This window comes from Phymastichus coffea, unplaced genomic scaffold (genome assembly GCF_024137745.1).
Source record: "Phymastichus coffea isolate CEN01 unplaced genomic scaffold, Cenicafe_Pcof_1.1 PCOF00047, whole genome shotgun sequence".
In the NCBI taxonomy this organism is placed as follows: domain Eukaryota; kingdom Metazoa; phylum Arthropoda; class Insecta; order Hymenoptera; family Eulophidae; genus Phymastichus; species Phymastichus coffea.
The window spans coordinates 663,418-676,574 of NW_026706858.1; the positions used below are offsets into that span (position 1 = coordinate 663,418).

Below are 13,157 nucleotides of genomic sequence, written 5' to 3' on the forward strand. Positions count from 1 at the left end.
TCATCTGGTTATTTATATCAGTCACTGATTATTTGGATTATATTAGAGAGAACTTAAGCAGTGAATGCTTCTGCTGAACATCAAATAAATCAGGCTAGAAATACACATATAAGATGACTTATCTCTCATGTAGTACTTATGCTGATATAAAAAGGACACAAACTTAGTACATAGGCTGCGTCAAACGAAACATAACGTTTGATATAAACAGCAGCATACAAAGATAGACCTGTGTAATCTCATGATTATCTATGCAATATATTTTCTGAGAGAAGAGATTGTGTATCCCTTTTCAAACGATATTGTCATAGTATATAGTTAAATGAAGCTCGAATGTGCATTATATTTACAATCTAAGATTCTAAAAGAATCTTAGAGTTCCAAATAAAGTTTTCTTTAATCGGGTAGACTACTCTCAAACCACCACAAGTATCTAAAAATGCGTAAATAAACACCAACGTTTTGTTACCAAGATTAAAATATATTAAAAAATTATTTATTATAATTTCTGTTACTCTTATTCCGAAATTGCTCAACAAAAACTTAAAAATACTTGCGTAAAATAAAAATTAAACAAAATAATGAACTTGGCGTGAATAAATTATACACGCGACACATAACAAGAACCAGCGCGCACGCATCAGGTGGAACTCATAGATCCAACGGGAACCGCACGATCTTTATACAACACTGGATCTTTAACGGAGTAGGGCGGCTCGTTGTCCTCGGAAACCCAGACAGCGCCGGATTCAGCCTCCTCGATCATTTGGACGATGGCTTTGCCAACGTTCTCTGGCCTGTAAACGGGATAAGTCGAGAATGTACTTTCGATCAATCGTTTGCAAAAAAAAACGAATACAGCAATATAACGGCGCATACTGTTGGATGTATTTTGAGCACTGGAAAGCCTCGTCGATGAATTTGTCGGGGATGATGTTTAAGACGTCTTCCTTGATGTTCTGGTGCAGCAGACTAGTTTCCGTGATGCCTGGGCAGATTGCCATGACTCGCACGCCAAGATGCTGATAGTGATCCTGAGAAACAAGGACGTTCACTTAATCGGAAATACTAAAAGGCTTTGCATTTGAAAAGCAAAGTGCACCTAATTACACTCACCTTCATGGCTTTGGTGAATCCGTAGACGCCGAATTTGCTCGCAGTGTAGATCGGAAAGGCAGCCGCAGTTCTGAGGCCGAAAATGGAACAGACGTTGACGATGGCACCGCCTTTGCCATTATGATGACGCCCCATGCGATCGATACCGATAAGTGTGCAATTGATCGTTCCGGTCTGAGAAGAAAAATGTTGGATGAAATACTGCTATTGAAAAATGACAAAGATTGGAATGACCCCTTGAGCGTGTACGCGCACAATATGCGCACAGACAATAAAATATCGCGCATCAATAGATTATTGTACAGCACAAAGGCGCTCTTATTTTGGACGTCTTTTAGTCTCAGATACGTGGATAAGCGTATTACATAAAGGCAAATGAGCTACTTAGCACTGATTTGCATTGACAATCGATATCGATACTCTTCGAGCGTGTTAGCAGCGACGCGGAAGAAGCGCTTCGGGTTCGCGTTTCGAAGTCGGAGGAAAGCGAGAGAGAAGACTCGGCCGAAGTCGGGCAGTCTGCAATTCGGATGGAAATGGAAATGGAAATAGTGTATTTGTCCGTCTGATAAGCTATTCGGAGACAAGATTATTTACCAACACTACGCAGGAGAGCGCAATCGTCGACGGTCGTGTTTACGTTTTCAAAGCCGACTCGGTCTGCGCGCAGTGCGTTATCGCGCGCGGCAATAAATCTGCCTACTTACCAAGTTGGTGTCGATCATGTGGTGCGCTCGCCTCTCGTCTACGATGTTGGCGTAATTGACCAGGATGTCGACCGATCCCTGCATACCGACGATCTCGTCGTAACGCGCCGCGAACTCGCTGGTGATGGTCACGTCGCAGGTGTAAAAGTCGGCCTTGAACGTGCCGAACTCCTGCTCGATCTTCTTCACGCAGGCCGCGGCTCTGGTGTGCATCGAGTCCAGATCGAAGATCGCCACGTACTGTGCGCGTCCCAATCTATTTTTAGCGAATTCCAGAGGAGAGCAAAAAGGTCAAGGTCGATAGGTTACCTTAGCCTCGTGCCTGAGCAGAGCTTGGACGGCGGCGAAACCGATGCCACCGGTTCCGCCGGTCACGATCACGACCTTGTCCTTCACTTCCATGGCTGCGCGACGGAGAAAGAGAGCTGCTACTGGCACGAGAGCACGCCAACGACTAAACTCACTCGATCCAAACAGACGTCTCGTCTCGTTCGCTCGTTCGCTCGCTCGGTCGCGCTGCCTTCCACTAAATTGGACAGATAGACCAGTCACCAGTCGGAATTGATGGAATTTCCATTTTCCATGTCTCGGTCCACCAGGACTGCCAGGGACAGAGAAATCTGGGGGGGGGGGGGAGACGCAGGCTAATCGCTTGATCTACTGATAGTCTTCCATGAATCAGTCGCTGACTTTGAGAGTCCAATCTTTATATCCATCCGCGTCTCGGATGTGGCGATAATGCTAGACCAAAATCCTTATTTTACTACTGCAATAAATGTGCGGCAATTCATGCGATGGCCGCTCTAAACTTATGCGTGCGCCTCTGTGTAATCTTAATTGGCGTATTTAGTCATTGATGCGACTTTTAGATCTTCTTCGACACACTATTATAACGGTTTGTTTGCTTACTGTGAACGTGATGAGACTAAGACAGAAACAGACATTTATTACCCTGATCTATCCGACAACTAAACGCTTTTTTGTTTTTTTCCAAAAGTCTCATTGTTAATTTTATTACCGTTAAAGATAAAAATTATTTTATATCTTCATTGAAAAATCAGTTTCAGTGGGGATTTTTTAATCTCACTGATAAGCTTGATTATGCAGAACGTACGTTTATTTCAATTGTAGCATACTCCGAATAATAATATAAGCGACAATACAATTTTTATAAAAATAAGGATTGTCCAGATCGTAACATATTTCTATCCAACATTTTGATATAAATTACTGCAAAAACATGTCCCTTTTTAGTTATCCACTTGAAGGTTATCGTTAACGTGTTAAGATTTCTGGCTCTACTGCAGTTAATTATGAACAATAAATACTTGCTTCTTTCAGAAGAAAGAGTTTCGCAATAGACAGCTTTTTCTCTCCTAATATACACGTCAACAGCAAAATTCACAGCAAATAAATGTGAAAGTTTAATTTATTGACAATAAATTGAACAAAATCAATTAGCAAGCACGCAAAAGGATCTGCCATTCGAAAAATCCGTAAACATTGAATTAAAAAGTTTGTCAATGATCGAGATCGTTTTTTTTTCGTTGATTTTATAAAGAATAAATACACTAATAGAAAACTAAAGTCTCTGACCTAGTGATGCCATAGAAATAGTATATTTCGATGTATTTATATCTCGCTGAACACGAATCCAGCCAAATATTACTTGATCGTCACTTTCCAGTTATTTTTTTATCACAAAAATTAATCAGAAAAAGTAGAATACGCGTTTTCTCATGAATTTACTCATATTTACTAGTTTTATTACATTTTAGAGATAATTCTAGTTTTACGCATTGAGAAATTAACTAAAAAGACCTTGATTTTTTTTATTTGTAATTTGAAATTCGCAAATACCAATAAATCGTTTAAACATAACGAGTAATCTGACTATTCACTATAACACTATCACCTTTTTGTTCGTGGTGAATGCAATCAATGTGGTTTAGCGGATAGATCTCGTTAACTACTTAAAAATGCAAATATTTCGTAAGTCAAATTTAGATACAATCTGACCATCACTCTGATCATCGCTGATATCTATGCCAAACTTAGATAATACTTGTTTCGATGAGCTCGATCACTATCCCTGACTTCGCGTTGTCAGGGAAGACATTGATGAGGCCGCCTCGAAAAGCCTTAGAATTAGGATAGGGAATTCCAGTGTTAATAATTTCACTTCAATAAGCAGTGATTTATTTAATATATGTCGTCAACACTCTTGTTATATTTTATAATTCTTTAATATGTTTAAACATTATAAACAACCAAGTAAGAATATAGTTCATTATTAAAACAAGATTATTTTGCACTAGCTAAACGCTATCACCCTAGCCCGGACAATGATCTCGACAGCAGTCACTACAAAATTGTCTGGAGCGCATTGTGATGTGTGCGTACAGCAGATGATATACAACATAAAACTATTTAGATAATTGTCAATTTCGCGGAGATTATCAAAGTCCAAACTGCTAGAACATAGATTATGCGCAGTAAAATATATTTGTGCTGGTTATGCCTGGGCAAATGTACACAATCTGAATCCAAAGTTGTATTTAAGTTGCATAAAGCCCGTATAATGCATACTTTAAAAAAAATTAGAAATCAATTAGTCGATCGCTTTATTCTACCTTCGCGCCTTAGACGGAAGCCAGGACAGAGTGTCTCGTACCTGCATATAGTATCCCGAGGAGAAATGAACCAATATTCACGATTTTACATTGACGTAATCGAGTGCATTCGTAGTATACTTCACTACTGCTTTGTAACTTGCATTGAGTAGATTGAATTGAAGTTGCAACTTTGCTAGATTCAGGGCGAAAATCAAGCGTTACCTACAAAATTAACGTCGATTACGAGGCTTCATTAATAAGAACGTTGTCGTCGTCGTAGGGCTTTAATCGGAAGATGGAAAACGGCTGAAAAAATAAGCGAGCTTCCCTTCTTTTCACTTGCAAGTACAACTGAAGACTGTACCTTTTAAACTATCGGGATCAGCAGTACTACAATAGAAATTCTTTTTCAGCAATATCAAGTGATCAATCACTGTAATACTGACTGTAGCGATGAATTTTGCTTCCTTTCGCAAATAATTTGCGAATGTTGAAAAAATACCAGCTATTCCACCAGTAGCAGATACCATTACTTTATGACGGTGATGTTTCACCGAAGATAGATTTTTTGTGATTACGGAGTTGTCGTTTTCCTTCTTATTATCGTGGTAATGTTGGTTATTATTGCCATGCATGAAAATGTTTGCTAAAGGCAAAATAATATTAGAGTTAGGTATGGTTTCACAGATGCTAATAGGAGAGAAATAATTAATGGCTATTTAATAAGCGTATTGTATGATTTATTTGATGTATATTGCTACATGGTTATACTTATTTTTAAATCATATAAAAGGCGATAGCTCGCTCATTATCATTCATATGAAAAAATAAAAAATCCAAGCTTAACCTTAATTAATTTATTTGTATACGTTTCCAATGATCGACAATGTTCATGATGTACGGTGGTTGATCTTCCTCGATAACCCAGACATCGCCGCTTCGTCCTTGGTCGAAGACGACGTCAACGAGACCATTGGCAACGTTTTCAGGCCTACGTGTTGCCAACAAGACCCATGAATAAACTCATAAAATTATTGGTAACATGCTGGACTTACGATTGAGACGAAGGAAACAATTGAAGTGCTCCACTAGTATCGATAAAATCCAATCCTTTAGGAATGTCGTTAAGCATTCCTGTGTTTGTTGCTCCAGGACAAATTGCAATAACCCGAACACCGGTCTTATCGTAATGTTGCTGCGTGTAAAAAGTGCGAGTTCAAATAATTAAATCGATCGTCTGCAAGTAAATGATAATCTCACTTTCATCGTTCGCGTAAAGCTAACGACGGCGTGCTTGGTAGAGCAATAAATGGGCAGAAAAAGGTCCGCTAATCCTAGAATCGAGGCGAGATTAATGATCACACCGCCTTTTCCACCTTTGTGCTTTCCCACCCGTTCGATCATCATTAGACTGCTTAACACCACTGCTTTCTGGAAATTCAGATGATTTGGCTTTTTCAATTTCAAACCCAATCTTATTTTCAATATATACATTATTTTTTAACTTACGTAATTAATATCAATCATACGTTCTAGAGCATTTTCGTTGATAATACCCGCGTTATTTATCAGAATATCAATAGTCTTGTATTTTTCGTGAACCTTGTCGAAATTGCCTGTTGATCAATTTCAAGATTGCATTCGTTTAATTTTAATTTGTTCATTAGTTGCAGTATGATTTTACCTTTCAACTTCAAGGTGTTTGTAACATCGCAAGAATAAAACTCCACCCTATTGCCGTGTATCTCTTCTAACTCGAAGAAAACCTTTGCTGAATTTGGAGTTACCAATTCGAATAAAGCGATGACCTGTTCATTCAACTCAATGTGATATTTATTATTTGAATGAATTTTCGAATCTTCAAAGCAATCAAATCAGACCTTTATCTCTGTTGTTAATAATTTTTTAACAATAGACAAACCAATCCCACAAGTTCCACCAGTAATAACGACGATTTTTTCTTTAAAATCCATGTTCAATATTTTCAATACTTTAGCTTACTGTTTTGAACGTACGAGCAAATTGCGGAAAAAGACAAACTCTATCAACTGAGAAATATTAATTAAAATATGGACGCGCTTATATAAGCGTCAATTCTTATTGGAGTTATCTTGCTTGGAATGATAAAGCTTTATCGAATTTTACAAAGAGATATGAATACTTTTATTCTGTCATAATATTATAGAATAACTTTCAATGAATAAATAAATTTTTATTATTAATTTCAATGAAAATTTGAAATGGTCTTGAACAACATGAGCTTAGTATTTACTTAAAAATTATTCAATCTAATTTAAAGAATACTTGTTTTTTATTTTATGCTATGTTACATTCCACTATTCTAGATGAGAACTTAGTAATCATCCATATATTTGACGGAATAAGATGGTCCATTTTCTTTGGAAATGTAAACATTTCCGCTTTTTCTATACTCGATGATGTACTCTACATTCACTGGTATTATATATCGCTACTTCTTTTATCAGTAATTGAAAATTTTATTTTGATAATATAAGTATATATTGACATACATGTTTCACATCGATCGCTTGTTCAGCGATTGGAGCGTTAAAAGTATTAACATTATTTTTTAGAATTTCGATGGTTCCATAATTAATTAATATTTTATAAAAAATATAAAATAAAATAATTTTGTTTTCGAATGTTTTTTTTATTTAACTGACATACATTAATGTTCATCACGTTTACTTCGAATTGTCACTAGTTTGACGTATAAAATCATATCTATGGTAGTTCACGATTATAACAAATTTGACAAATTCATTGCGATATATAAAAAGTATACAAAAATAAAATCACTTGTTAATCATAATATGATATGCATTCCTTTCTTTCCGGTAAAACTATTTCCACACATGATTTTAAACAAATGTTTCCTTTAACGTTATTTTCGAATTTGCAATTTTCCACGCAAGTATCCGGTTCACTTTGTAACAGATTCACATCCCCTGCTTTAAATTTAGATTTAGTCATTTTTTCAGATCCTTTACGAATTCCATATTCCTTGCAATTTGTAAAGGAACAACTATTAGCTGATAATTTAGACTTATGATTAAGCTGAAATGCAATATGTTATTAATTATTAAATATCCTAATAGTAATTCTACAGATAAAAAAATAAAGAAAATATTATTACCTCCAATCCTTCAACACAGTTATCAAAACTACATTCTGATAGAATAGTTTCAGCTGAATTACTTACAACAATACCAGTCCCCAAACCAATAAAATAAGTATTATGAGCAATAAGTCTTGCACCAGGTAGAATTACAATCCCAAGTTTAATTATACTTTGATTACGAACAACAATATAACAATTGTTTAATTTTAATAATCCTTTTCTTACAATAATTCCAGTTTGTATTGTCCTCAATTCTACAGTAATATTTTCTAAAATAACCTATCATATATAAAGATCATCATTAATGTATTAAAAAATCAATGTATTATTTAAAAATATATATTAAATTACTACTTTACCTCATCCCCTGAAAAATCTAATAAACATGGTCCAATTCCAGTTGTCCTTGGAAATATAATATTTGATTCTGCCTTACCAGTTCCTTTTAATACTCCACCGTTTTCTAAATTTCCAGCATTTTTTATTTGATGTTCTCCTTTGCCAATAATAATGATATCACCTGTGTTTGCTATATCTAAAGCTTCTTGTAAGCAATTGGAAGTTCTGGAAAATTAAAGTTTTATTAAAAAATAATGAAAAACAGTTTATGCATTTTATACAGAGTAAATAATTACTTTGTAAACATATTAGAAGGTAAGAAATCTTGAGTAGATTTTAATGCTTCAATGGTTTCTTCCAAGCTTCCCCCAAGCCAAATAAAATGAGCTTCTTTTTGTTGTCCTCTATTTTCTCGTCTTTTAATTTCTATTTCATTGTTTTTACTTTTCACAAGGAATTCTCTCATCGCTGGATTTTCTAGAATTACCATTTCATCTTTTATTTGATGAAGTCGCAAGTGCAATTTCATTAATTTACACACTATCTCTTTCTCTTGTTCCTCTTCATCATCAGAAATATCTAATCCAAGTTTGTCAATTTTTTCTTGTATATCTTTACCTTCCCTAATCAAAGTTCTAATTAAATCACTTGTTTTCTTGCTCACTATACCTTTTTTCATGTCAAAGAACAAAGTAAGTCTGGTGTCCAAATGGTTTCTAAACCAATCACAGGTTTCGTCGTCATCAGCATCCCAAGGCATCCACAAAAAGTTATAGAAGAATCTCAACATGTCAATGCATTCGGCAATAGTATCCATGTGATATAACATATCACGGTTCCTTTTTAAAGGGTAGAGCTCTATTAGTGGTACATTATACTCAAATGGCAGATGTATATCATCTTGAACAGCTCTAATTCTCACTAATGCTGAGAGATCATCAGACTCTATTTCTGCTACAACAATTAAAACAATCGTGGGATAATGAATATTCAATTCATGGCAAGTTAAGTATGGGATTTTCCAGAGAGCTTCCCATCCAGCCTCAAGAGCAATATCTGTTTCATAACTCCATTCTAGTTTAACTTCAGATGCAGGAATAATTTTGTCTTTTTTGTAATGGAGCACTTTTGTAAAATATTCGTATCTCTCTAGATAACTTTTTTCAAACGTATATATTTCCATTTTAACCAACTTATAGAGGAAATACAATAAAGGTTAATAACTTTTTCAGATTGTATTTTGATGAGCTGAGAAAATAAGCTGCATTCAATAACCAATAAGTTAAAATCCGAAGTTTTTGGATTATCTAGCACAGATATATGCGTATGTATGTACAACGTATTTTCACTGTCAATCAAAAAATTATATAATAATAATATCAACAGTTTATTTTATCTTAGTTTAATAATAATATAGTGTTTATTTCAAATACCTATAGGTATAGCACAATAGTCACGATATGCCACAACGCCAACACACTAACACAAGTCAGAAGAGTTCATTCACAAGTAAACTGTGTAACTGTCAAAGGCTTTAAATTCAAACATGCACGGAAACCAGGGATAAAGGCGGTAAATTGGAATTATCAACTACATAGATAACATAAAAACGTATTTATAAATAAATCGATTTTTCAATTTTGATTTGAAGAATATTTTATTTTATTCTTGCGAGTGAATATAGCAGTATTATCAAAATAATCAATGTCAATGTTAAATTTTTATAGTTTGAATTAATTTTGTTATCTCGTCTTTTCGTTCAAGGGTTTCAATGATCACCGTTTGAGAGCAGCACCGATCAATTTCGTATATCATTACCCATTCCACGTTTATGTGATATTGTGATTCGTCAATTACTGTCACAATACACACATGACATACATGTGTTTATAGTTTACTTATGTTTTATTATGCCGTAAGTTTATATTTTACTAGATAACGTTTTTGATTAATTGACCGAGCTATACATGTTTTTTAAAGTAATAGGAAATTAAGTACGTCTATTTGTTTACGTAGATAGAGTTTCGATGTACTTTTTGTTAAAACAATACATACTTATATATTTTAGTGAATTTAGCATTTTAACCTACAATTTTTCAACTTATCAATAAACACATGTGTTCGTAAATTTGAAAAAATATTATTTTAGAGATAATTTATTAATTAAAAATTAAGCTATTTTTTTGTTTGACGGAGGATTAAGCAGTAAATCTTTAATTTAGTCGTAAATATTAGAATTAATTATTTAATTAATAAATTTATGAAATCATTTATCCTGCTAATTTTTAAAAAAATATTACAGATAATCAATAATTCCATGCTAAATTGTGCATTTTACAAAGGTTAGTTTCTAATTTTACTATTAATAATAACATTTACATTTTAGGTCTTCAATTTAAAATACTATCAGTTAGTTAAACTGTGTCAGAAGCAACGTTTTTTATTGTCACCAACAAAGAGGTTAAGATCTGAAGTACTGTTTACGCAAAGCCCAAGCATGGTGGAAACTAAAATGCTCAGTCAGAGCCAATCTGACAGAGAAACGCAATTTGGCAATGCTCGACAATTGGACCCATCTAACAGCATTTTTGTCTTCAAGGATACACTGTCAGACTATGAAGAGCCACCATCAGACAACGAGGTAAGCCAGTCAAATTTAATTCATTTGTCTAAGTGGAACCTAATTTATCTATTCAATGCAAGCATCATATATTTGCTTATGCCAGACGGCAAGCTTTTACTGCAGAATCTAAGACTAAACAATTCTCTTTGTGGGCTCATATAAAATTGAATTTTTATTTTTGGTACATCTATTCTTTGATTTTCTGAATAGTTGTCTAAGTATTGCAGTTGTTATGATTTATAATAGTTCTGAGATATATTGGAAGAATAAACAACCACTGGATTCGAACTTTTTGATTTCTACTTCATTATAAGTTATATTAATTCAATTGACATATAAGCTACTAAATTAGCTGCTGTATGTATTATTTTTTTATAGTATTTCAATGCTATAACAAATCGAATACAATGGCTCAACATATGGTAATTGCTAATACAGAATTCCATTAATTAATATTTCGTCACAAGCACCTAACGAAGATGTAAATTCACAGTTGGAAAAAGACAATTAGCAAGGCACTTTGCTCGTCTAATTGTGCTTTGTGAAAACAAACGCGACACATTGTGAGTGATTTTTTTGTCACTCGCGTAATGAACTGCGCGACGCGGAAAAGTCCGTGGCATACGCGCATAAATCCTTGCGGGTCATCTCAAATTTGGGGTCTCTCTCCGCTACGACGACGACGAAGACGACAATGCCGCATGTCTGAAAATATCCTACCTAGAGAGCAACCGACGTCGCTCGTGTGCTTTATGGCTATCAATCACTACTCCGAAGAAGAAGAAGACGAAGAAGAAGTAGAAGACGAAGAAGATGAAGATGAAGAAGAAGAAGACGAAGACGAAGAAGACGAAGAAGAAGAAGAAGAGAAACGGAGCAGAGTGGGTCCCTAAAATAAACCCCGAGAGTTGAGAAAAGCGCAGTGCAGCGCACCAGAGCGCCATCCACTAGCATCTGCTACACTTTTTTCTTATCTCTCTTCTACTTTTCTCCTCCGCAGTGGAGGCGTCTTCTTCGGCTTTCAGCGACTTGGCGAAGTTTGACGCCTACAGCTCCCAAGTCGACTGTCCTTTCTCCGGTTTGCGACCAAGTTTGTTGGACGGCAGACGCGCGTGTTGCCATGAATCACTTTTCATGTTAATCTTTACCGCAGATGACCTATAGCATTTTGGTGTGATTTCTCATAGCCCTGCCCTGAAAGTACTTGCGTTTTATTAGGAATTGAGCAGCTTTAAGCTTCATCGAAAGTTATTTGAAATTGAAGTCGATGGAAATTTGGTAATTATTGTTCAACCTGATGTCGGAGCAGCATGCAATTTGTTTATTAAAAATGTTCAATATGTTCATGACTCCGTGACACTCTGTCCGAACAAAAGGAAATTTGTTTCATTCAAAAATGCATAGCTTTAATTTGAAGCAGATACGGTAACTTGCACAAAAATTGGTGAAGATCTATTGAAAGTTGCAGATGAAAATTTGACGCAACGAGAATAATTTGTGAGCACCGAAAATCAAGCTAGCACACTCGGTACGGTGTTTATACTGGCACGTGCGTGTACAAATCGCACGACAATGCGAAATTGCTAACCAGAGCGCGATTCGCTAGAATTGTGAACCTTCAAGCTCGTTTAATTTATGTAGCATTGCGTCAGAATTAGCATGAAGCCGCGTTTTCTTCATGCCAAGAAAGCGAGTCGTTTAAAGGGGCCTCGTATACATATATATGTGTGTATGTATATATACGTATATATATACATATATATATATATATTAATAATCCACACGAATAGAAAATATTAGGGTCGCGAGTGGTGCACGACCGGTACAAAAGGACGGATAACCCTCCGGCATTTCGGAAACCCTGGCGCCGCCCTTTGAGGATTCCACTGCGCCATTACGACGCTATTGTCGCGAGGCCACAGCTTTCTTTCCCTTTGCAGGGAAACGACTCCTGAGCGTTGCGCGGCGAGTTCGATAGCCAATTGTTGCTGCTTGCAAGGCTTGGTCTTTTCGTCGCACTTCGGAGACAATCTTCTGTATCTTAATCATTTTCAGAAATATATCACGTGGGTATTTTTACGCCGGTAATTATAGCAGCGTCTATTTTCAGACGTCTTTGTTATATTTTTCCTTTTTTCAAGCTGAAGTTATGATTCGAAACTTCAAATGTTTTGACCTTTGAAGCACCGTCAATTTTGTAACGAAACTCGCTCTTCTCATCGAAATATAAGTTGCACACTCTCGCACAGGCGCTTGACTTAATGAAAAACTGCCATGCACAAAAAAAACAAACAAATTTGAGTGAAATAATATTGATAATGATTAGTAATGCTGAAAATGAAGAAAATCAAAGTGTAAGGTGATGTATATCAATCAAGTGTATCTTAAAAGTGAAGTAATGGAGGTCTAGTAGTGCACTCAGGAGCAACACGGCGAACGCACTTGAGTCATAGAAGCCGCGCTAGGCGAGCAGTCTATATTTGCAATGACGAGGCAGGTGCCCGACTGTCGGCGAGCATTCTGATGCGTTTTGACACCTCTCGCGAGCGAGCGATGTTTTATGGACCGCGAAAATCGCGCTCTCGCTTGAAGTTTCACTTGACTTTTGTCTCTCG

At 35.7% G+C, this 13,157-nt stretch overlaps 3 protein-coding genes across 5 annotated transcripts in view; 1 reads left to right on the forward strand and 2 right to left on the reverse strand.

Annotated features, from left to right (window-relative positions):
• Window positions 1-485: 485 nt before the first annotated feature.
• Window positions 486-6,426, reverse strand: LOC131665051 (uncharacterized). The gene is made up of 11 exons (XM_058936650.1): window positions 6,319-6,426; window positions 6,123-6,246; window positions 5,948-6,054; window positions 5,699-5,869; window positions 5,494-5,633; window positions 5,303-5,429; window positions 2,133-2,480; window positions 1,824-2,063; window positions 1,117-1,290; window positions 880-1,034; window positions 486-797 (listed from the first exon to the last, which is right to left on the reverse strand). The coding sequence occupies exons 1-11, from the start codon at window positions 6,409-6,411 to the stop codon at window positions 641-643; spliced, it is 1,836 nt and encodes a 611-aa protein (XP_058792633.1). The 5' UTR covers window positions 6,412-6,426; the 3' UTR covers window positions 486-640.
• A 615-nt stretch (window positions 6,427-7,041) lies between these two features.
• On the reverse strand, window positions 7,042-9,412 carry LOC131665039 (protein nessun dorma). Of its 2 annotated transcripts, XM_058936634.1 has the most exons (5): window positions 9,353-9,412; window positions 8,216-9,267; window positions 7,940-8,144; window positions 7,596-7,859; window positions 7,049-7,516 (listed from the first exon to the last, which is right to left on the reverse strand). In XM_058936634.1, the coding sequence occupies exons 2-5, from the start codon at window positions 9,100-9,102 to the stop codon at window positions 7,262-7,264; spliced, it is 1,611 nt and encodes a 536-aa protein (XP_058792617.1). In that variant the 5' UTR covers window positions 9,103-9,267; window positions 9,353-9,412; the 3' UTR covers window positions 7,049-7,261. The 2 variants fall into 2 exon arrangements, with proteins under 2 accessions (XP_058792618.1, XP_058792617.1); XM_058936635.1 differs by lacking the exon at window positions 9,353-9,412 and having other exon boundaries at window positions 7,042-7,516; window positions 8,216-9,117.
• Window positions 9,413-9,836: 424 nt separating this feature from the next.
• Window positions 9,837-13,157, forward strand: part of LOC131665006 (pseudouridylate synthase RPUSD2-like) — an 89,672-nt gene continuing 86,351 nt past the window's right edge. The window contains exons 1-2 of one of the 2 annotated variants that reach the window (XM_058936574.1): window positions 9,837-9,913; window positions 10,306-10,560. In XM_058936574.1, coding sequence (XP_058792557.1) covers window positions 10,417-10,560 — 144 coding nt within the window. In that variant the 5' untranslated portion in view covers window positions 9,837-9,913; window positions 10,306-10,416. The remainder of the gene's footprint in view (window positions 9,914-10,305; window positions 10,561-13,157) is intronic. The other variant, XM_058936577.1, reaches the window with a different exon arrangement.